This window comes from Engystomops pustulosus, chromosome 1 (assembly GCF_040894005.1).
Source record: "Engystomops pustulosus chromosome 1, aEngPut4.maternal, whole genome shotgun sequence".
In the NCBI taxonomy this organism is placed as follows: domain Eukaryota; kingdom Metazoa; phylum Chordata; class Amphibia; order Anura; family Leptodactylidae; genus Engystomops; species Engystomops pustulosus.
The window spans coordinates 260,306,546-260,331,179 of NC_092411.1; the positions used below are offsets into that span (position 1 = coordinate 260,306,546).

At 42.9% G+C, this 24,634-nt stretch overlaps 1 protein-coding gene across 1 annotated transcript in view; it reads right to left on the reverse strand.

The window, feature by feature from the left end:
• Nucleotides 1-22,333, reverse strand: part of TBC1D19 (TBC1 domain family member 19) — a 79,154-nt gene extending 56,821 nt beyond the window's left edge. The window contains exons 1-5 of the mRNA XM_072125984.1: nt 22,112-22,333; nt 7,137-7,209; nt 4,079-4,124; nt 2,419-2,494; nt 536-610 (exon numbers count right to left, since the gene is read on the reverse strand). Coding sequence (XP_071982085.1) covers nt 536-610; nt 2,419-2,494; nt 4,079-4,124; nt 7,137-7,209; nt 22,112-22,210 — 369 coding nt within the window. The 5' untranslated portion in view covers nt 22,211-22,333. The remainder of the gene's footprint in view (nt 1-535; nt 611-2,418; nt 2,495-4,078; nt 4,125-7,136; nt 7,210-22,111) is intronic.
• Nucleotides 22,334-24,634: the final 2,301 nt, after the last annotated feature.

A 24,634-nucleotide genomic window follows, 5' to 3' on the forward strand; every position in this document is an offset into this window, starting at 1 on the left:
GTGGTTTACAAGAGGCAAGTCCCTGTATAATGTATGTATAACTCCCAAATTCTGCAGTGCAGGAAGAGGGACAAAGGGTGCGGCTTGCACAAATTTTCTTTGTTCTAAATCCCACCTTTTGCCCCACAGAGTATAATTCCCCCAAGGTTGTCATCCGTCCCTCCAAGTCATTAGCTTTGCTGTCATGTGCCCTGTACTTTGGGAACTAAAGCGGATCCAGGCCCGGTAAACTGGTGCGCAGGTTTATAGAGGTAGATGTGTGCAGGCAGCGTGCATAGACTTCTGCTGCTGCTCCCTATCTGGTCTCTATAAGTTACCATTATAATGTTAGGATCACTAAGGGACTAAGATTTGAGAACTTTCTTTTATGGGCAAACCCTTTTATGTGATGTCTGTGATTTTAAAGTAATAACTTGAAGTACATCAATGTAATAAAGCATAAAACAATGTAATAACAGACAATATATAACAGACACAAGCAATGATGGTCACTAGAGATGACACAGTGAACACTCCATGCAGGCTGACACTGTACCTTATGTGCAAGAGGAACATTGAGCTCTGTACACATACTGTTCAGGCTCTTCAGGACCCTCTTCTCCCAGCTTGCCTAAAAAAAAAAAAAAAAAAAAAGGAAATAAAGATAAAACATATGCCAATAAAAATAGTCACAGGTAATAACTAGTATGAATAATAATTACAGCATCGTATTGCTTGTATACATATCAGATAGTTTATTGTACAGATATTATATTGACATTTCCAAACATCAATTATTGAACTTTTCATATGATTACTCCTGTCTCATTTGAGAGAAGGCTATAATAGAGGAAAGCAGAGTGTTTCCATATAGAGTCCTGATTACCCCGCCCACACACAGTGATTGACAGTGAGAGTCCTGATTACCCCGCCCACACACAGTGATTGACAGTGAGAGTCCTGATTACCCCGCCCACACACAGTGATTGACAGTGAGAGTCCTGATTACCCCGCCCACACACAGTGATTGACAGTGAGAGTCCTGATTACCCCGCCCACACACAGTGATTGACAGTGAGAGTCCTGATTACCCCGCCCACACACAGTGATTGACAGTGAGAGTCCTGAATGCTCCGCCCACACACAGTGATTGACAGTGAGAGTCCTGAATGCCCCGCCCACACACAGTGATTGACAGTGAGAGTCCTGATTACCCCGCCCACACACAGTGATTGACAGTGAGAGTCCTGAATGCTCCGCCCACACACAGTGATTGACAGTGAGAGTCCTGAATGCTCCGCCCACACACAGTGATTGACAGTGAGAGTCCTGAATGCTCCGCCCACACCCGGTGATTGATAGTGAGAGTCCCTATTATCCTGCCCACACACAGTGATTGACAGTGAGAGTCCTGATTACCTCGCCCACACACAGTGATTGACAGTGAGAGTCCTGATTACCCCGCCCGCAGACAGTGATTGATAGTGAGAGCCCCGATTACTGCGCCCACACAGAGTGATTGATAGTGAGAGCCCCGATTACCCTGCCTACACCCAGTGATTGACAGCGAGTCCTGATTACTGCGCCCACACACAGTGATTGACAAGGAGAGTCCTGATTTCTGTGTCCACGTACAGTGATTAATAGTGAGAGTCCTGATTACCCCAACCTCATACAGTGGTTGAGAGCGAGACTCCTGATTACTGGGCCCACACACAGAAAGGCTACATTCACACAAAAATTTTGTGATTGCAAATACGATGGCGCAAATTCCTTTAGCGGACTTAAATACACACACTCAGTCTTATACATTAGATTTTTCCCCATTTTAGATCCCCAATTTTAAAATAAAATGCAAGATTTGTTTTGTTAAATGTAAAATAGTAACAGGAATAATGTATCAATTTTTTTTTATAAGTTTAACTTGACTTAGTTTGTTTTCTGATGATACAGAGGGGAAAAAAAAAACTTTATCAAAGTTTAACAAAGTCACCTATATACAGGGAGAGCTGCCAACCACTGACGGAGGGTGAAGACTTGCTGGGCGCTGATCAGTGAAAGAAATGACTGAAAAGCCTAATTAGAAAATAATTCTGTATAAAGCTATATACAGGTGCCCCCGCTTCCTGCTCTACTACCGGCTGCCCTCAGATCCGGCAGCATGACCCAGCTGACAGGTCCACCTTAATCTCTCTAAGAAAAACACAAAAAAGCAGAAAACAACAATTTGGATAAACAAAACTGTTCTTTGGCCAGTCAGTCGGAAAATTGCATTTTCACAGTAAATGATTATATTTTGTTCCGCACCTTCATACGCTTAGTACTGGGCTTCCATTTTTAATTAAGCCATGCTCCAAAAATTGCTTAAGCCCAGGAACACGGCGTAGAAGTGAACAATACCTGAGTAATGATAAAACCAATGGCGTGTTCACTACCTACCTGAGCTTTCCTCATATACGCCAGGGGTTCCTTAATATGTTCTGCAGGAGCAGCCGGATGGCAGGGAGCCGGGAGCCTGGAGCACGGAAACAAGGAGGAAAATCCATTTTATTCATGACCTTTAACGTGGAAGGAATTACCTGAATTCAACAGATTTTTAGAGAAGTTTTCAACAATTTACCATTTAACCTCTGAACATCCTGGCACTTTTTTGTTTTTGGGTTTCTGTTTGTAACTCCCTACCTTACAAAATCCATAACTTTTTAAATTTTCCGCACACAGAGCTCTCTGAAGGATTGTTATCTGCTGGATAAATTGTACTTCCAGGTGTTAGTAAGTTAATACATTTTTAAATGTACAATTAACAAAAAAACCCCAGTTGGACCTTTGTCTTAGGGGGTTTCCTGATTAGGTCTCCCACTGTGAGCTCCAAATTACATCTCTGACACCTTTATTCTTTGCGTTGGTAACATCACATGCTAGTTTACGCTAAATTTAAGTTTTATTATGCTTGGGCACTTCCACCTCCTACTGTATGAGTTTACATCAAGCTGAGGAAGGATGGGGGGAAGGGGTGGGATGCTGTGGGAGCAGAGGGGTTGGTCAGAAAGTGTAACAGCCTGTGAAAGTGCAGAGCGGAGGGGCTCTGTTAACAGCCCCAGAGCCCTTCTGGCTCATTAGCATAACTTTAAATGTTGATTTTAGAAAAAAAGAAGACCATGGATAACAAATATAAGAAGATTACCATAATCACGGTGTCTGGATCTAGGAGTAACTGCCCCTGGTTTATTATGTTTGATTTTGTAAGGATTCCAGCCCTTCAAAGACGCCACCGGGGGCGCTGATTGCCTCCAATTTAGCACCACCTTCATGTCGCTGACATTTCATCGCGGTTCACCATGGCACTTAAATGATTAATTCCCACAATCATTGACAGCAGTAAGTGAGCAGCCCATGAACCCCTGTGCACATCCTCTGGACAACATGACATACTATTCTTGGGTTTTTATGGATTTTCAGTGTTTCAGTGGTTAAAATGTGTCCTCAGGTGATCATCTGTAATCTGCCAGAACATTAAATGTGACATGGACAGGCACACCTGCTCTGTGGAATATGATGGCGCTATCCAAAAAATATCTATTACTATTTACTATCTAGGAGTAATCCATTCCCTTGTCATTCCCCCTTACGTCCTGTGACCACCCAACCACCGCAGACAGGATCACACTGGTCTTCACATTGTATCACTATTTATATACAATTCCTGGATTGAGTGGTCAACTGAATGGATGTTTAGTGGTTTATCTCTAGTTTTACATACGGTAAATATATATCAATTCCAAAAAAGGCAGCTCTCCAATAATTTCATGCTAAAAAAGGTGGACTTTATTTCCAAGACCATCTTCTTTCACTCAAAATTATTGGAGTGCTGCCATTTTTTAAAAATTATTTATAAAAGGCCATGCCTGGCACCCACACTTTTTGGCACTTATATCCAGTCCACGCTATGGACTTTTTGGTATGTATACATACATATATACACATATGATATATATATACATACACACACACATATATATGTGTGCATGTGTATGTATACATCAGATATTCTGCATTGTAAAAACCCAGTAACTATAAGGTACACGGAGGAGATACATACACGCTGAGTTCACGATACACAGCATTCTGAAGCTTCTTCTCCCAACCTGTAACAAGAAAATGCATTGAGATCTAGATAAAAGCCTACTTGCTTACAGCTACTTGTGCTATCTGCATATTTCCTTATGTTGTTTTAGTTCAACAAAGGTCTCTTATAGTGTAAGATGCGCATAGATAGCAGATGAGGGTCTGTTTGACGGGAACCTCTGCAATCACGAAAACAAAGATTCCAATAAATGCACGACCCCTACTCCATTCACTGGGACTGAGCGAGAATAGCTGAAGTGCATGCAGTGCTGGTTGTGCATGTGCGTTATTGTCCCTTTTCCACAGAGTACAAAACCCCTGATCTTTATCAGTGGGGTGCAGTCAGACCCCCATTGATGTGGTGACGCAAGTCAACCAGAACAGGGAGGAGCTTGGCCCCATCACATCTGCATTTTACCTGAAATGTATGTGATCAGTAATGAGCGCCACATATGCGAGGCCAAGCCCGTCCTTGTTTTGCGTGGATGCAGCCTAAGTGCTTTCACACAGCACCAAAAACATTAATGGTAACTTGTCACCAAGGCCCTATTTTTGGGGTATTACAGCTTCCAAAAGCCCATAACATGACAATAGTATATGCCCTTTTTTATGTTTGTGTGCTGTATACATCAGATAATAAAGGCATTAGAGTACAGTACATGGCTCCCTGCCAAAGTCCCCCCTGAAGTCCCGGGGGCTGGGATTAAAATTAAAAAATGTCTGCTCATGGATCACGTTAGGCCACCTGCCGAATTCCATCCCTTCAGAGAAGCAGCTCACCACTGCAAGCATTGCCGGCCCTTGTGCAGTCACTGCACATGTCAGCGATATACAGCTCACCGGGCAAGGTCTGGCAATGATCAGGCTCATTTGCCTAATTTTAAAGCTTTTTTTAAAAAAAAAAAAAAAAAAAAAAACAAGACCATAAGAAGCTAAAAGAAGATCAGGTCACATTTATAGTCCTCAAATTTTAATCCCCTGGTGATGTTTACATAATAAAGATAATTTTTAACCCATTACTTTACAATTTTACTATGTTTTATTGCAGTTTTAGCTCCTATCACTCAGTGATGCCGGGACTCTCTAAGTAGACACTTCATGATCCCTCTGTGCTGTGAGATGCTGTGTGCCGACAATGTGCTTAGATCATCAAGGTACATGATTTATCTACACTTTTATTTAGCTTCTGGACATTTTACTAGTATCTGACACACAGTCAGCTCTGCTATAAAGACCTTATCTGTCTGTAGCTTGTACAGTAACCTCTGCACGCTGCTTGCCGGCAGGATGTGCCTTTGTCTGAGCTTGTCTTGTAATGCAAGCAGGAGCAGGCCCGGCATCGGCACCCGGCTGACCCGGGCAAGTGCAGGGGCCCCAGAGAGTACAGGCCCCCTGCCCTACCCACCTCACATGTGGCCCGCCCTGTGCAACTTGCGTCCGGCCGGCCTGCACACCTCGCGTCCCGTCCGACCTGTGTGCCTCATGTCCGGCCTGGCCCAGTCCGCGCGCCTCACAGGGCAGTCCACCTTCTCCTATGCAATCCCCTTCCGGACTCTGCCACCACGTTCCGACCGAGTGACATCCAGCTGGGGTGAGTATATTTGCTACATATGTAAATGCATGTATATGTGTTTGTGTGTATATGTACTGTATATTTGTGCTTATGTGTTGTATATACTGGATGCGTGTGTATATCTGTGCGTATGTGCTGTGTGTATATATTGGATGTATATGTATATATGCTGTATATACTGGATGTGTTTATGCTGTACATACTGAATGCGTGTGTGTGTATATATGCTGTACATCTGTGTGTATGTTGTACATTTGATGTGTATAACCTGTATGCGTGTATAAATCTGTAGACACGTGTATGAGTGTAAAAATGATTGTGATTGTGTAAAAACATGCATGTGTTTTTAAAGGGCACCTACCACCACAAATCTACCTATGAAGGTAGATCGGGTGGTAGGTGGATCAATGGGAAGTGAGGATACCCCTTTTAAGGGATAATCCTCACGTCCCCGCACTTTTTTGATAACTTTTATTAGATATATATTCAAATTTACTTATGCGGCTACTGGGGCGTGGAGTAGCCGCATCTGAGGTTACACGAGGCGGCTACTCCACGCCCCGGTAGCCTCTTTTCCCCTCCTACTCACCCATCTTCTCCGTGTAGCTGCGCGCCCTCGTCCGGCGATCCTGCCGTCTGCGCATGGGCAGAAGAGCAGGCCCGCGCCTGCGCGGTCACTGCTCCGAAACAGGCGAGGGCCTGCTCTTCTACGCATGCGCAGACGGCATGATCGCCAGACGAGGGCTCCGCGTAGCTGCGCGCCGAAGATGGGCGAGTAGGAGGGGAAAAGAGGCTACCGGGGCGTGGAGTAGCCGCCTCGTGTAACCTCAGATGCGGCTACTCCACGCCCCAGTAGCCGCGTAAGTAAATTTGAATATATGTCTAATAAAAGTTATCAAAAAAGTGTGGGGACGTGAGGATTAGCCCTTAAGAGGGCTATCCTCACGTCCCATTGATCCACCTACCACCCAATCTACCTTTATAGGTAGATTTGTGGTGGTAGGTTCCCTTTAAGGAAATGGTCTGCTACAGAGCCCAGCCTCTGCTGGTTACGCTCCTGATCAGAAAATTTAATTACATCAGCGATGGCATCCTTGTTGCCGATGTAATTGAAATATGATTGTCTTTTACTGTGTCTGAGCTCAGATGGCAGGGTCATGCCGCCACATGAGTTTGCTGTTAAGGGGCCCACTGAGGCTCTATCGCCCAGGGGCCCACTGAAACCTGTAGCCGGCCCTGGGCAGGAGGCAGAGTGTACTGCAGTGTGCAGACACCAGTTGCTAATCATAAGAAGAATCTGACCATAGTCAGAAGATTTACAGTCGGATCCAGGGACAACTGAAATTGTATACTCCAGGACTGAGTTGGAATTAGATCTGTGAAATGATGTATTTTTATTAATGACAGTGGAATAGAGAATGTGTTATTTTGTTATCCTGTCTATAGTGGAATGACCTACCTGATGTCTTCAAGAATTCTTTGACATCCTCCTTAAGCGTTTCCAGTTTGATATCTGGACTGAGAAGACTTCGCTGTAAAATACAAACAAAATTCTGAGAGAACTTACTGATAAACAATGCAATTAAAGTGGACAGACGTTATTGTCATTACACCCCCAAAATGTCAGGACAACAATAAAGAGCACCTGTCACCAAAATTGGGGGGGGGGGGAGCTATTTACTCACATAAAGATACATCCATAAGTAATGGAGAAGCCGTATAATTACAGGAGAGTTAGGCTAAAAACTGCAAATCATCAGCTAAAGGAGTGGGGGAGGGGGAAACTACTTTTTCTTTGGGAAAAAAAAGCAACCAAAATCGTGTAGTATAAAATGTTATATTCTGATTATACAATCATGAAAACTTTTTATAGCATTACAAATTGTAACTATTAAATGGCTTTTGTTGTTCATATTGAAAGCAACTCAGTAGGAGCAGAGCTGTGAATAATGTATTTACAGTCCTGGGTTGTAGCAGGACTTGGAGCACTGAGGAGTCACTACTGTGTTCTTTGGTCTCTGCATTCAAACTGTTCCCACAGTCCCCCCCACCCCCCTCTTCTCTAACCAAAAGCTTACTAAGAGCAGGACGAGGAAGCTGTGCTCAGTGAAAAAATCTCACACACTAGTGCAATAGAGTGCTCCAAGTCCAGCTACAATCTGGTAATACTATCTAATATTTAAAGCTGAGTGTGTATGTGTACATGCGTACGTGTGTAGTTGTGGGTGTGCATATATATGTGGATGTCTATACAGACTCGTCTACCAGACCAAACACTACACTCCAGTTTCTGCCAATCACTGCACTGGCTACCTGTCTCCTTCCAAATTCACTTTAAAATAATAACCCTCAACCACAAAGCTCTGCATAATGCTGCACCTCCCTTCATCTCTTTTCTCATCTCAGTCTATCGCCCTTCCCATGCTCCTCGATCTGCCAGTGACATTAAATTAATCTCTACCTTAATTCGAACCTCTCGTGCACGTCTCCAGGACTTCTCCCGAGCCGCTCCAATTCTGTGGAATGCCCTTCCCCGGACTCTCAGACTAATACCCATCTTCCAAAGCTTCAATCGTGCTCTTAAAACCCATCTCTTTAGGCAAGCCTATCACACTCGCTAACCGCATGAATTGTCAACTCCCTTTACTAATCCATCCTATGTCCTATCTCCCATCTGTTATTTTGCAAACACCAGATATATACCAAGCTCCAGGCTTCTCTGCAGTCTTTTTCCCCTAGGACCCTGTAAATAAGATGGCGGCTGATGGCTGGTTCAAGCAGCAAAATTTTTATTTATTAAATTATTTATTTAATTATTTTAGATTTCTCCCTTATAAAGAATGGCTGGACCATTATACAACCTCTTATACCTCTTGTGTCAGTCCCTCATCGTCATAGACTGTAAGCTCTTGTGTCACCCACTCATCCTCATAGACTGTAAGCTCTCGTGTCACCCACTCATCCTCATAGACTGTAAGCTCTTGTGTCACCCCCTCATCCTCATAGACTGTAAGCTCTTGTGTCACCCCCTCATCCTCATAGACTGTAAGCTCTTGTGTCACCCCCTCATCCTCATAGACTGTAAGCTCTTGTGTCACCCCCTCATCCTCATAGACTGTAAGCTCTTGTGTCACCCACTCATCCTCATAGACTGTAAGCTCTTGTGTCACCCCCTCATCCTCATAGACTGTAAGCTCTTGTATCACCCCCTCATCCTCATAGACTGTAAGCTCTTGTGTCACCCCCTCATCCTCATAGACTGTAAGCTCTTGTGTCACCCCCTCATCCTCATAGACTGTAAGCTCTTGTGTCACCCCCTCATCCTCATAGACTGTAAGCTCTTGTGTCACCCCCTCATCCTCATAGACTGTAAGCTCTTGTGTCACCCCCTCATCCTCATAGACTGTAAGCTCTTGTGTCACCCACTCATCCTCATAGACTGTAAGCTCTTGTGTCACCCCCTCATCCTCATAGACTGTAAGCTCTTGTGTCACCCCCTCATCCTCATAGACTGTAAGCTCTTGTGTCACCCCCTCATCCTCATAGACTGTAAGCTCTTGTGTCACCCCCTCATCCTCATAGACTGTAAGCTCTTGTGAGCAGGACCCTCACTCCCATTTATTTGTGAGAGATGTTGGCTGGGTGTGACTCACTAAGCAGAAATCAGTTCCCTCTTTCCCCCTCCCTGATGCAGTGGCCGTGGTGGGGGAAACTCATGAATACACCGGACTCAGCTACGAGGAAGATGCAGATCGGACTCATATAGGGTGATCTCCATACATGGCGACATAACTTTGGGAACAGAATGTGAACGTTTATAGGCATAAGGAGGAAAAATGTATGAATGGCTGCACTGCTTTCTAATAGAATCTTTATTTAGTGGGGATTACATTTACTGACAGGTTCCCTTTAAGTGAATACCAATTCTACGGGGTTTTGTATACTGCCAATTACAGACAACAATGCCCCATTTTATTCTGTTATAGCCAAGAGCAATTATTTCCTATCGCGAGCAATGACAGGTACTACAGCTAGAATACTATATACACAGGCAGTGTTTGTTCTTAAGTTGAGTTTGTATGTAAGTCGGAACCGTATACTTTATTATTGTAACCCCAGTCAACATTTTTTTGGTCTCTGTGGCAATTGGATTTTAAAAATGTTGGGTTGTCATAAAAACCAGGAGTAACAATAAATCTTCATTACAGACACCTGTGATAACTGTTATAGCTGTTTATTGTAGCCTAGGACTAAAGTACAGTAATTACCAACATCCAGAGGTCCGTTTGTAACTAGGGGTCGTATGCAAGTCAGGTGTTCTTAAGTAGAGGACCGCCTGTAAATACTAACAATACACAGAGGTAATGTTACAAAGCTCTCCAGGACCAATACCCAACACTGTCTGCAGAATGTGTGATCAGAACCGAGGAGACAGATTTGTAAGGCTATACAATGTAGCTGACCTATCTATAGGTACAGGAACATGTGAACGGTCTCCTTTAAATATGGTGAGTGCACATATTACTCCCCGAGTTGATAAGAGAAAAACGCTCAATACCTTTCCTACTGCTCCATCAAGTCTAAAAGGCACAGAAAACACTGAATCACTGAACAAATAGAGTAATGAAATGGAAAACGGCTAATAAGGTAAGAGACGTAGTCACAGATCAGAGTAACAATGTCCATCGTATAATGTGCGATGTCATTACTGGATATTTTTAGGATGGAATGATAAACACAGGAGGGATAAAAAAAACTTGATTAACAAAGGGCACCGATGATTAAAAACACCAACAACATAAAAGCAAAGCAAATAATCAAAAATACCAATAATTGTCCACTTTTCTAAACCCTTATAGGGATTGTCTAGTAGAATCAAATCTTTTAAAGAAAGGCTCAAAATTTCCTAAATAAAATAAAGCAATAACAACCAATAATACATATAATAATAAAAAAACATATAATAATAAAACAAGCAATAATAAAGCAATAACCTTGAGGGTGCTGTCACGTGGGGAGTTTACAAACGCCCAGGGGAGGTGATTGGCCCAATTGCATATGAATTTCCATTGAAACCCATACGATTGGCAACAAGCACCGGTACCTTGCCTGTAAACAATGCAAAATACATGCAATGTAATTGCCCTGCATGACGGCACTCTTAAAGGAAATTTACCACCAGGATAATAGATGCTAAACCAAGCACACTTACATACTGGTGTGTGCCTCTTCTAGTATGATACAATCTTCTCTTAGGTTCTTATGCCCTTGATTTTACAAAATATGGGTTTATTGTGCAAATGAGCTTAAGGGGCTCTATAGATGTTAATGGAGCCCGGAGCCCCTCTAATACTGTCCAGGTCCTCAGCCTGCTGCCTGTTAAGCAGTCTTAAAGGGAATCCGTCATCTGAAATTGGCCTAATAAACAACTACCAGTAAGTTGTCAAGCAGTTGAACAGCTTCTAGATGATGTTTCTTTCATGTCCCAATTTAGTGGAATCATCCAGAAAATCAACTTTGAAGTCAGATGTAAATTGGTTGTATAAAGTCAGGGAGGCGGACACTTTAATACTGAAGTCAAGTTATCCCTGCTTCTGAACACCTCCACCTCTGTGATTGACATCATGCGCTGGGCTTCAGGAGATCTGGTCAATGATGTCTTTGGACCATCAATTACATTAAAGGGGGTGTTCCAAGGGAAGGAAAGCTTGACTTCAGTGTTAAACTCTCCACCTCCTTGACTTTATAAAACTAAGTCACATCTCACTTAAAAGTTGATTTTCTGGATGATGCCACAACACCAGGCCATGAATAAAACATCATCAAGAAGCTGCTCAGCTGCTTGACAACATACTGGTAGTGGTTTATTAGGCCAATTTCTGATGACAGGTTCCCTTTAAACTGCTGCATGGTTAAAGGGGTTGCCCACTTTCAGCAAATAATTGATATGGTTTTTGTGAGGAAAAGTTATACAATTTTCCAATATACTTTCCGCTTCAATTCCTCAGCGTTTTAAGATCTCTGCTTGCTGTCCTTATACTGAAAGCTACTATGTTTACTTCCAGTGGATAGAAATCTGTCCTTGGTCATGTGATGTCACACAGGTGCTTGGCTCGTTATATCACAGAGAGTAATCACAGTCATCTTGTACCTGTGTGACATCACATGACCATGGACAGGTTTCCATCCACTGGCATACATAACTTTCCCTTATACAAAACCATATCAATTATTTGTTGAAAGTGGATAACCCCTTTAACCTTGCAGCAGTTTAAGGCTGCGTTCACAGGGAGCAGAATGAGGACTTGGGCAGTACGTGGACAGTATCAGAGGGGCAATACTGGAGACTCTAATGTACTTGTTTTGTTGTGCAGTGGAGCCTCCCACTTGTCTTTCTACTATGGTAAGAGTCTGTTTTTGATATCCTCTGAAGGGAGTATTACACAAGTTTTTTGGCAATGTGTCCCATGGAATGGCCTTCATTTCTAAGAACAAGAAAAGGTTCAAGTCAATAGATCAAGTCCTTTTTTTCTGGCCATTGTGAAAGTTTCATAGAACAAACAAATGTGATGCTTCGGATTCTCAACCAGCTCAAAGGAAGGTCAGTTTTACAGCTTTTCTAAACATCCATTGGCCTTCTTACACAGTTAGCAAACACCATTAAACACACACCTAGACGTGATAGCACATCCTTGAAGGATGTTACTTCCCACACCAGGACGTTCTATTACGTCCAGCTTCTGGAACCAGCTTAACAACGGGGCTGTATATTACAGCTGACACCGCACTCAAACACCCACGATTGGAGAGGTCTCCAATTGCTAGTGTTAACCTCTTACAAGCCAGAATCATGCTTGGGTCTTCTCCCTAAGGATTGGACTCCCCATGCCGCTGACCAGTGGATTCGATGCACTTCAGGTCAGCTCCAAGGACCACCGAGTGTCCTGGGGCTGCCCTTTGTCCCTGGCATTCAAATAACTTCTGGGTCGTACTGTAAACTGTCAGCCGAAAAATAAAAAAAAAGTTATGCCTCTGGTGATGCTAAAATTTACAGGATTCGTTTTAACCCCTATAAAATACCTAAAGGGTTAACAAACTTCTTAAAAGTGCTTTTTCATAAGTTGAGGTGTGTAGTTTCAATAATGGGGTAATTTACGAGTCTTGCTATTATTTAGGCCTCTCACAGTCATTTGAAAATTGATCAGGTCCTTCTAAATACAAGTTTTGGTCATTTTCCAAAAAATTTTAAAATGGCACCCAAATTCTGAGCCTCTTAACACTCTAGTTAATTATGTGGAATCTTAAAAAACCATGGCCACATAACACAGACATTTAGGAAATGTACGTTATGAGTTAATATGTGTGCTATGACTATTTGCTTCAAAAGCAGAGAATTTAGCACTTTGAAAATGAAGAATTTTTTTTACATTTTTGCCAAAATTCCATTTTTTTCATAGCTAAACACAAAAGACGTCATCCAAATTTTTCAAACGAATTGGAAGTACATCACGAGGAAAATCCCCTGGATATGTTAAAGCGTTCCAAAGCTATAACCACTTATAGTGACACAGGGGAGATTTGAAAAATGGGGCTGCATCCTTGAGGCCAAAAAAGGCCTGAAGGGGTTAAACCACTGGAGTGGTGGTTGTTGGAAATGGGCCTATTTACACCTATGTCAATATTGCATTAAAAAACAGACGTTTGTAGCTAGAATAGTCAACAATGTATAGAGTGTATATAGAGTATATACAGTGAATAGAGTGTAAACAGTGTACATAGAGTGATTTATTTAATGTTAGCTTCATTACAAGAAAATGTGCTGTTCATTCAAAAATAAAGAAATTTCTAAGTGACCCCCAAACTTTCGAGCGGTACTGTATATAGTGTAATGTCCTTGTTAATGACCCAGAAGCATGGCTTTGTATAGTGATAGTAGAGTGGTCATTCTCTTTAAAGGGCATCTACCACCAGGATGAAGGACTGTATGCAAATGAACCTGAGGGGCTCCAGGCTCCATATGTGTTTATGAAGGCTCATTTGCATAAGTGGTGGTAGATGTCCTTTAAATAATGTAAAATACACTAACTAAAGCCAAACTTTTATCACAACATCAATGCTATAACCAGAGAGTGCGGTAAGCGCTGCCAGTCATACCATCTAGCTTTAATCTTGCACTATAAAAACAGATGGAACCACAGATTCAAAGGCAAGAAAACCTTTCAAACTTTCCCGACCATTCAGATCTAATGCACTTAACAATAGAGTCTTTGGTACTTTTGTAAGGTAAAAAGGGGAATAAGCAATAAAGACTAAAAGCCCGAAGCAGAGAATCACTGAAGTTCTACGCGGCACGGACTCTCCAGCGTTCTTACACTGCAGGAGGTCAGGCTATAAATGCATCTCCACCTCCCTATAACAAGTGTCTGCTTCCACAAAAAAAAACTTTTTTGGAGACTGAAACATAATTTGAAGCTTTTGGATCCAGTGCAAAATCTGCAGCAGACTCCACAACTATAATGCTACAATTTATAATGTTACATTTATGTATTCAGGATCATTTATAAATGTTAACGTTTCTCATAATCAGGGAGCAGACCGACAGTTTTGACCATACAATGAACAGTATATTCAGTACCTGTATACCTGTGAATGAACAATGTTCTGAAAGTGACAACAATCTTTCTCACCAGAGGTGAAGTGGGCGGAGACTAATGTCTGTTTGTCTATGCACTCAAGCTGAGGCCAGTTAGCTTGCCCACAGATCCCAAGATGCCTTGTGTTATGTCTCAAAGTAATTAAGCATTAAATCAATTTAGTTTTCCACAAGTAAATCTACTGTACACTGCATAGTGCACATACAAAATGTATATGGTGACAGCCTGGCAACTTCCATCACATGGAAGAACAGTGGACATGTAATAAGTGGTAGAAAGCATAAGCACACCAGTTACATGAAGTCTATAGCCTGTGCTAAGAATTAGTAGCTTAACTTCACAGAGCTGATACTGCCGATGACAAGGTGGGGGAAGGAAGCAGCATGAGGTGCAGAGAGAGACAGAGAAAGTTCTGTAGAATCACAGACTGTAGTGATGGGTCCACGAATGAGCCCGGCACAAAGAGCCGGCTCCTTAGCGTGAACGATGGGAGTGAGCTCTCCTTAGTGAGACAATGGCTCACTTAACCCCACCCTAAAGGTCTCCCCAGACCCACTTTAACATAATAAAATTGGGTTAAAAGTGGTGTGGAGTGGGCTGAATGGCTGGACTGAGGCTCACGATTATTTATTTAATAGGGAACCGTTCCGGAGCCAGAGGACCCAGCTCTTCTTAGTGAGCAGAGTCTAATGATCCAGCTGACTAAGAAGAGTCGGACTTCACATCACTAATAGACTGGGATGGAGGGACTGATAGGAAACAAGGGAGATCTTGTATCTCACTATTATGTGCAGAATACATCTGTATCCACTATCTGGGAACACATCCAGCTCTGCTACATACACAGAGAGAGCTCTGTCATATGACCTCCTCCTCTGTAAGCAGGGAGCAGCAGCTCCCCCCCTCCCATGAAACCGGCTGATAAACAAACTATAAACAAAGTACAGACTCACAGGGCTTGTCAACATAGGGAAAGGAAGCAGCCATTGCAGAATTTGGATTACCTGAGGGGGATGGCAAAGAAACTAATGCATATAGGTCACAAAGATAATGGCCAAGTTGATTTACATCCCAAGAGATATTGATTTGTAAAAAAAGAAAAACCTTTACATTTAATTTTTAAAGGGGTTCTCTGTTGACAGCAAGTTAGACGCCATCTATAGCTGAGCGCCTAGATAGGCAACTACAGCCAAAATGTTTTGTCACTTTGTGACAATTGGATTTTAAGATTTATTTAACAATAAGGCTTCGTCACAGACATATTTCATAACTTCTACAGTTGAACATTGCATCCTTGGGCTAAAGTACAGTAAATTACCAGCATTCACAGATCCGTCTGGAACTAGGAGTCATCTATAAGTCGGGGACTGCCTGTATATGACTTGTTCTCTTCTTGTCTCCCTGTCATTACAGATGTCCCCAATGCAATTTCTATGAATTCTATAACAAAATTTTAAAAAATGTATCCTTTTTATGCCTACTTTTCAATTCACTACTGATTTTCTCCATAAAGTGAAAAAAAAAAAAAAAAGAATATGCAATCAACATAAATAAGGAATAAATGAAGTCAGCTTCCAGCCAAAATACCATTATGGCACAATACAAAGCCATAAAGGTCTATCGTAGTGTGTGCAAGGCTTGTGCATCAATAGAAGTAAATGGGGAAGTTCTGTCCTGTTCTCCTTCTGCACAGCAGTCACACAAGCCCCCGACATCTGGAATCATTCAGCCGAAATCATAGTCTAGTCCAAGGCTTTAGAGCCGACCTGGCACACGTCTGGCAGACGGCTGGGAGTAAATTGCTCCCACGGACAAGAAACAAGAAAAAGAACACAAAGTAGATCAATACTAATACAGACCACTGAAAGGAAAATTCTGCAATGCTGGGGAGTGCCCTGTGGTGTAAATCACAGGCCTAGCAAAGCACATAAAGATACAAATCCATAAGACGCACAGAATTATTCTCCTCTGTATTATTATACATCACATTCGACACATTGGATTTACTCCCATTAATATTAGATAAGGGCTCAGTACACAAAGACTGAGGACACGTTTATCTAAATGTTTCCTCCGGAGGTATAAATATTTGAATATCTCTGTATACAGAATGGAATGTGTCATTTGTGGAGCACAGATATGATCATTTCTTTGTAAATTGTATCGTCTTTGTTATTGTTATAAGAGGACACATGGGCGGCAATGAATTTCCATGATTTATCATACGGGGTCCGAGATACACATAACAGAACAGAACTGTGTTACCTAAAAAAACAGAAACGGATCAGGACCTTGGAAGTGGCAGTGTTATAAGGCTATAATCACAATGTACTGGAGTTGTATATGAGAGACAACTTTACTAAAGGTCTGTCCCAGGCCTCCAACTAAATTATATTGTTTACAGTACATATAGAAAAAGAGGCCCCTAGGACTCCCTCGCCCAGTTTTTGTGCCCCATTTACTCCCCCGCAAACTTTTACCCAATTCCCAGTAAGGCCATGAGACTTTGTTTAGCATCCGTTAAGCTGATATTCTTTAAAGGGAACCCGTCACCACTATTTTCACAAATACAGGTAGTGACAGGTTCCTATAGAGCTCCAGTAACTATGTGACACCCTGCTTGTAGCTAAAAATTATTCCCCTGAGATTCCCATATATTGAACTTTATAGTTTTATCTGGTAACTAAGCATGGCAACAGCGAGTCCAGGTGGGCGTGGCCTCCTCAGGCTGAGTCCAGCAGCGTCTCTCCATCCCTATTGCTGTATGCTGCTATAATGTCATGTGACCAGGGTGACATCATCGCAGGTCCTATAGCTTTTGTAGCATTAGGAACTGTACACTAAGCATATATGTCATGAAATCACAGCAGCCTGCATGGAGAGGAGTAGGAGTCCATGGAGGCTGCTGTGATTGTTTTATCTGGTCAGATATGTACATGGGGTATAGTTTGCTAATATTAAGTAGCTTGAGGACCTTTGATGAGGTCACCCTGGTCACATGACATTGGGCCACGTCCACTGGACTCGCTACAAAGCTGCATAGTTACCAGGCACGATTATAACTCTGATTTTATGAGGATCTGAGGGAAACTACTTTTAGCTACAAGCATGAGGTCAGATAGTTACTAGAGCTCTATAGGAACCTGCCACTACCTGTATTTGTGAAAATAGTGGTGACGGGTTCCCTTTAATACTATCCCCTTACAGAGACTTTGCCAATTAAGGTGCCGCGTATGCACCAACATTGGGAAAAGAGACCCCAGATCAGAAGAGACCCCAGATCAGATTTCGTTCTTTAAAGGAGTTGCTCTGCCAGATTAATGGAGCAGACGGCCGCGCATGACCCTTCTGCTCCATTAATCTCTATGTAGCTGACGGAAATTGCCGAGCGCTGCACTCGACTATGTCCTTCAGCTCCATAGAGATTAATGCAGCAGAAGGGTGGATAGGGCCTAACATTTCTTTGTGAGAAAACCCCTTTAATCTGATAGAGGGATTCAGGCAGTGCTAACAAAATAATAAACATTGTAATTCAGATTTTTTTGAGCAAAAAAGTAACAATTCAGTTACATAACAAGGGAGGATAATTGGCCCAAACATTTGTGAAAACAGGAAATGTTTTTTTTTTTGATGTTTCAATTTGGATGTAAAAATTCTTTGTATATCTATAATCGATGGAGATTCATCCAGCATCTCTGGTCCTAGAGCAGTGGATGAGAAATCAAATAAACTTTTGGTACATCAGAGATTTCTCCATTTCGTTGGTGCTGGACATGAAGCAGCATCACAATTTCCAAATTATGACATTAATTAAAGCCAGTACAGATTGTAAAAACCATACAATATCTAGAAAAATGGGCTGCAATAATAACAGGTTACAGAGCTACCACTACCAACCATATCATATATTATAACTCTACAGAACAATATTAGTGCTGCCAGAGAAGTGCATGAGGCCATACAATTTCATACGGAGATAAAAAGAAGATTATTCTGTCTTTTTCCATGCGTACGATATGGAAGCATTCTCTCCGCCATCGGAAATATTATGACTCGAAAATTATCTGTAAGAAGGATGGTACTTTCAAAGGAAAAAAAAAGTCCTAAGTTTCACAGAATAGCAATCGCTGTCTGAGACCACCAGAGAGAATAGTGTAATATCTGCCTTATCACCAGCTTGTTTCTGGGAGGTAGAAATGAGAATTTACAAAACACAAGAAATGATAAGGTTATATTTATAAAGAGCTCAGGAAATCAGGGACCCACTACGTGGACAAAGCTTATACTAAAATTGAATCAACACCTCCATGACCATTTTTCTTTGAAGCCTCTATTTCAACAGCTAACGACTAGTGTTGAGCAGACCCAGACCAAAACCCAAACTCGGAGAACGACAATCACAGGGAACAACAATCCTCACCACAATCGTGCGGCACTGTGATTTAAATACTCTATAATGTTGCGTTGGCCCAAGTCTATCCAAAGGCTCAGGGTAACCACTGGTACCACCTCTGATCCCGAAAACAGGGGTCCAGTTTCCCCAAATGTTCAGCAGGGAAATTGCTAAACACAGCCGTGGGCTATCTATGGCGCTCCATAAAGTTGCATGATTGATTGATACTTTTTCGATACTTGGAAGCCTAGAATGGGTCAGGGTCCTATCATTTTCAGTACTGAGTGGCTATACTGTTCTTGAGATTCCCATTGTTGGTTCTCACACTGCTCAAGGGAAATGTCATCGGGAAATCACATTACCGGTCCATGGGGCAGATTTACTTACAAGGTCCGTTCGCGATCCAGCGGCACGTTCTCTGCGCTGGATTCGGGTCCGGCCGGGATTCACTAAGGTAGTTCCTCCGCCATCCACCAGGTGGCGCTGCTGCGCTGAAGTTCCCCGGAGGCACGCTGGAATGCACTGAAATTCACCGGCCTATACCTGGTGAAGGTAAGTGTAATTTTCGCAACACATTTTTTGTCTTAAATGCGGCGGTTTTTCCGAATCCGTCGGGTTTTCGTTCGGCCACGCCCCCCGATTTCCTTCGCGTGCATGCCACTGCCGATGCGCCACAATCCGATCACGTGCGCCAAAATCCCGGGGCAATTCAGGTACAATCGGCACAAATCGGAAATATTCGGGTAACACGTCGGGAAAACGCGAATCGGGCCCTTAGTAAATGACCCCCCATATATGCCAATTCCACATCTCAGGTTACCCCTGAGCACGTCGTATGATAAAGTCCACACCGGCCCACTCCGCCACACCCACTAGACATGGAGGTGGCATAAAGGGGCAAATAATCACAAATACTGGTGGTTTGCTAGCAATTGCAATCATTTTAGGATTGTAAATAATAATAATTCTTTATTTATATAGCGCACACAGATTATGCAGCGCTGTACAAAGCATGTCAAATTGGTCCCTGTCCCCATGGGGCTCACAATCTAAACTTCCCCGGAAAACTGGCATCGAAGTCAAGATAAAGGTCCCCCGTTGTCTCTAAATAATTTAATTTTATTAATTCAATTTCTTTTTGGTCAGCTGGGATCCAAACTCTTTCGTTTGCAGGTAAGAGCTTTACCACTGAGCTGAACACTTACTTGCAGCCAATGGGGGGATTTTTTGAAACTAAGAGCTTCAATAGTCATACAGTTACATAAGCTTTGTAATGTAGCATCTTAATTAAACTTAATTGTTTGTGTTTAGATCTACTTCGTGTGTTTAGCACGACTACTTCCCTTACCGGGAACCCTCCCCCCTCCCGTAGCTTTGCTTAGCTCCTAATAATGCATGCCCGCAGTATTAGAAACCGTCTACTTCCTCCACTTGCCGAGAGCTGGTGATGTCGCACAGTTCTTGGGAAGGGGAGTGGCTGGCCAGAATCTAATGCACGCTAGAGGCGTGCATAATTAGTAGTCGAACAGAGCGCCAGGGCCTAATTTGCATAATGTATAAAGACATGTGGTCACAGCAATCTGACCTTCACCAATCACCTTGATAGAACCGCTTTAAGGCCATTTTCACACAAGTATTCAGGTCCATTTCTTTAGCCGTAGGACTGGAGCTGATACCATCATGAGGTTTGTTACTTGTGTGATGCTATCCTTAGCACACATAAAAGTGATACATCTTCTTTAAGATATGAATACAAAAACGTAAGTAAGGTTAGAAATGACAAAAGCTAGAAGTGATATTGATAGAAAATGAAAGGTACCACACAAGAAAGTGATTTAGGTGCCATTTCCCCCTAATTAGATCTTGGAGAGATGACACTTTTCTATTTAATAATACGGTAACTTTGTGATCGGAGGAATGAGGGGAAAGAAATCAGGCTCCCTTCAAGGATGTGTCAAGGAGACTAAAAACTAGAAAGAAGAGCAAAGGTTTTATGTCATCCCCATAACTGCAGTTCATCTAGATGTCAACAATTATGTCTAAGTGGACCTGGTACTTGCGTCACTGTATGGTCTCATAACAATACAAGGTGCAGCACAGAGCCTATGCACCTCTATGGCGCTCATAAAGGGGATACCCAAGATTGCTTTGAAGCACATAATGTACATAGGAGTAGCAGAAGCTAGATACTGACAGACTATAGGACGAGCACATTAAAGGGGTTCTATCATCGTAGCAAGTTCGGCCCTATCCACAGGATAGTGCCTAGCTAGCTGAGTCATAGATCAAGATGACAGGAGTCTGATGTACCCCCGTCACATCCCGAGATGACCAGTGCAGCCGGTCGCCCATGTGCAGGCTGCCCCTTTCATCTCTATTGGGCTGACAGAGATTGCGCTCGTCTCCATCAGCTCTATAGAGATGTACATTGGTAGCACACGCATGCGTGACCGGCTGCAGTGGTCATCTCAGGATGCAACAGGGATACAACAGACCCGTGTTCTCGTGATCCGTTTGGGTTCCATAACTGAGACCCCCACAGATCACCAAGTTAGGCCCTATCCTGTGGATAGGGCCTTACTTGCTACAATGGGACAACCCCTTTGAGTCTTAAAGGGTCAAAACCTTACGATTTTACCCTCGGTTCATGGGCAATGGGACTTATTAATATAATCACGTGCACAGGAACTGTAAAAGTACATTTAAACACAATAAAACTTATAGAAGTTTTTTAAAAGAAGAGGTGTCATTTGTGAAAGATGTGAAAACACAGAGCCCACCAGAAAATAGCGCAAGTGCATTTTTCCCATTTCATTGCATTCATCATTATTTCCAGCTCTCCAGTGCATGGCAAGGAAATATTATATACCATCGCTGCACAGTACAATTTGTTACACAGATAACACGCCTTCATAAAGTGGAAATTAAAAAAAATATATATATAGATTTTTAAAGGAGGGGAGATAGTTCGCTCTTGGGCATTTTATGATGATACTTTCATGTAGACATAGGCTACACGCCTTCATCTTTCACATTTAGGGGGTGAGATACGGATTTATTTTCTGCTTTGGGCACCTTTATGCCCAAAAACAGTAAGTTTTAAAAATGTGGAGCATGATTTCAGACAATCTGTGGTTATAGGGGGCTTAGTAGGATTTGTTATGGTGTAATGTAGATTTACTCCTCCCTCTGGCAGGGGGGCATTAGGGGCAGTTATATAGGCACACCTGTGTATAGTACCAGTGCCATGGAGTATACAGCTCCACAATACAGGATGCACCCTCTGACAGGTCTACGCTGTAACATATGGCAGCGCTCACTGCGCCTCCAGCGGCCACAGCGTGACATGACATGTAGTGATGGCGGCTCCGTCTGCGCAGTACTCACCCGCGCCTCCTTCTCCAGTCGGCAGTGGAGCGCACTGCCCTTCAGTTTCTGCACGATATGTGCGATGCTCACGGACAATTCCTCCTCGTCTCCCTGCATGGTTCTATTAGCCTCATGAAATCCAACACAGGCCACAATGGAGGATAAATGGTTTCCTAGCAACTTGTGGTGTGCGCTGCAAATATCCGTCCTACCCGCAACAGTGAGCACAGATACTTAGTTCCGGGTTGTTGCTCAGTGCCGCACACTTTCTTACAGGGGCAGATAGCTAATGGCAATTATTTGTACATACTAAGCTACAATTACCACTGTGTAAAGTCTTATCTGTATACACTTTATATACACATAGCTACTATATACAATAATGCCTGAATAGTACCGGCAGAATTTAGTCACAGTACATAAATAATACACATAATGATGTCACAGTACAGAAATAATGCACACAGTGATGTCACAATACAGAGATAATACACACAGTGATGTCACAGTACAGGGAAACCACACACAGTGATGTCATAGTACAGAAATAATGCACACAGTGATGTCACAATACAGAGAAAATGCACACAGTGATGTCACAGTACAGGAGTGATACACACAGTGATGTCACATTACAGGGATAATACACACAGTGATGTCACAGTAAAGGGATAATGCATACAGTGATGTCACAGTACAGGGATAATGCACACAGTGATGCCACAGTACAGGTATAATACACACAGTGATGTCACAGTACAGGGATAACACACACACAGTGATGTCACAGTACATGGATAATACACACAGTGATGTCACAGTACAGGAATAACACACACACAGTGATGTAACAGTACAGAGAGGGAGGTGGCGAGAGGCGTTAATAATTAGCTTCCCAGGCTTCCAGACATCACGTCCGCTGCTTTTTATAAGTCTTTTCTTTTTTTCGTGCGACCCTAATGTATCAAGATTCAAGAAGACCAGTGCCGCGATCAAGATGAAAAGGACGTTAGGTGACTATGTTTAGTTTAATTTTGGTTGTACTCCATGGTAGATTTAAAAGAGTTCTCCATTTTCAGCAAATAATTGATATGGTTTGTATAAGGAAAAGTTATACAGTTTTCCATTATAATTTCTATATCAAGATTGTATGTAAGGCCTAAACAAGAGGTCAGAGTCCAGCACAACCTCAAGACAACAAGCCTGCTGCCTTGAACTTATGGTGATACCACCGATGGAAATGGAGATGTCAGGGTTAAGTAGGAGATGGTGAAAAGACAGGAAGTTCAATCTTAGAAAGATCACCATGGGTTAAATATGGGAATATGAACGTCTGATACAAAAATCCATAATGCTATAAATAAATGAATATAACAAAATTCAATGTCATTAGTCACAAAATGGAGCTTAAATAGTTTGATTTTATGATTATGGGCTTCCTAAAATAGGCATAGTTATCACCAGGATGGTCGCCACTGGAAACTACAAGTCCCATGATCCTTAAGTTCTCAGTAACTCCTCCTCCCTCTTATGCTCTGCTCCCAGTGATGATGTAACAGACTGTCCTGCTCTGTTACCATAGTAATGATGTGTAACTGCCATCACTGCACATTACCTCACTGAGATGGGTGTCTCACCACAACACCATAGCTCCCAACCGTCCCGATTTTGACGGGACTTTCCCGTTTTTCTTACCTCTGCCCCGCGTCACGGGCAGCTATGAGATTGTCACGGATTCTCCCCCCAGGTCCCGCTGTGTCCCGGCGCTGTGTCCGCATAGTAAATACTTTGAAAGCCAAACTCACAGTACAGAATGGCTTCTACAGACATCGGGAGGGGATCCTTTTCAGAGAAGTGTCGGGCTTAGCGGAGAGAGCAGGGACCACGTCATCAGCTTCAGATCAGCATCTGTCCATATATGGTCACTGCATCTCCAAGGGTTCCCCAGAGCAGACATCGGGAGGGAATCCTTTTCAGAGAAGTTTCGGCTTAGCAGAGAGAGCAGGGACCACGTCATCAGCTTCAGATCTCTATCCATTTCTGGTCACTGCATCTCCTAGGGTTCCCCAGAGCAGACATCGGGAGGGAATCCTTTTCAGAGAAGTGTCGGCTTAGCTGAGAGAGCAGGGACCACGTCATCAGGTTAGATCAGCATCTGTCCATATATGGTCTCCAGGGCTTCCCCAGACACAAGCTCTTTATATAATTAAATTACATAAAGTTTTGGCCAGGCTGAGATTCAAACCTGGGACCCTCTGCACTGCAGACAGGAGTTTAACTAACTGAGCTATAAGCCCAGTGATACAGAGCTGAGGATTTCTGGTAACTAAGGGTACATTCACACAGCGGTATGCCCGCCGTGCGGGCATACCGCCGTGTGCTGGAGAGGAGGAGGAGGCAGCCCCTCCTCCCTCCATAGAGAATAGCGGCGCACGGCCGCACACACGCCAAAAGATAGAGCATGCTCTATCTTTTCGTGGTGTGCGGGCCGGATCGGTGCCACACATGTGTGGCACCGCATCTGCGCCGCGCCGCTATTGC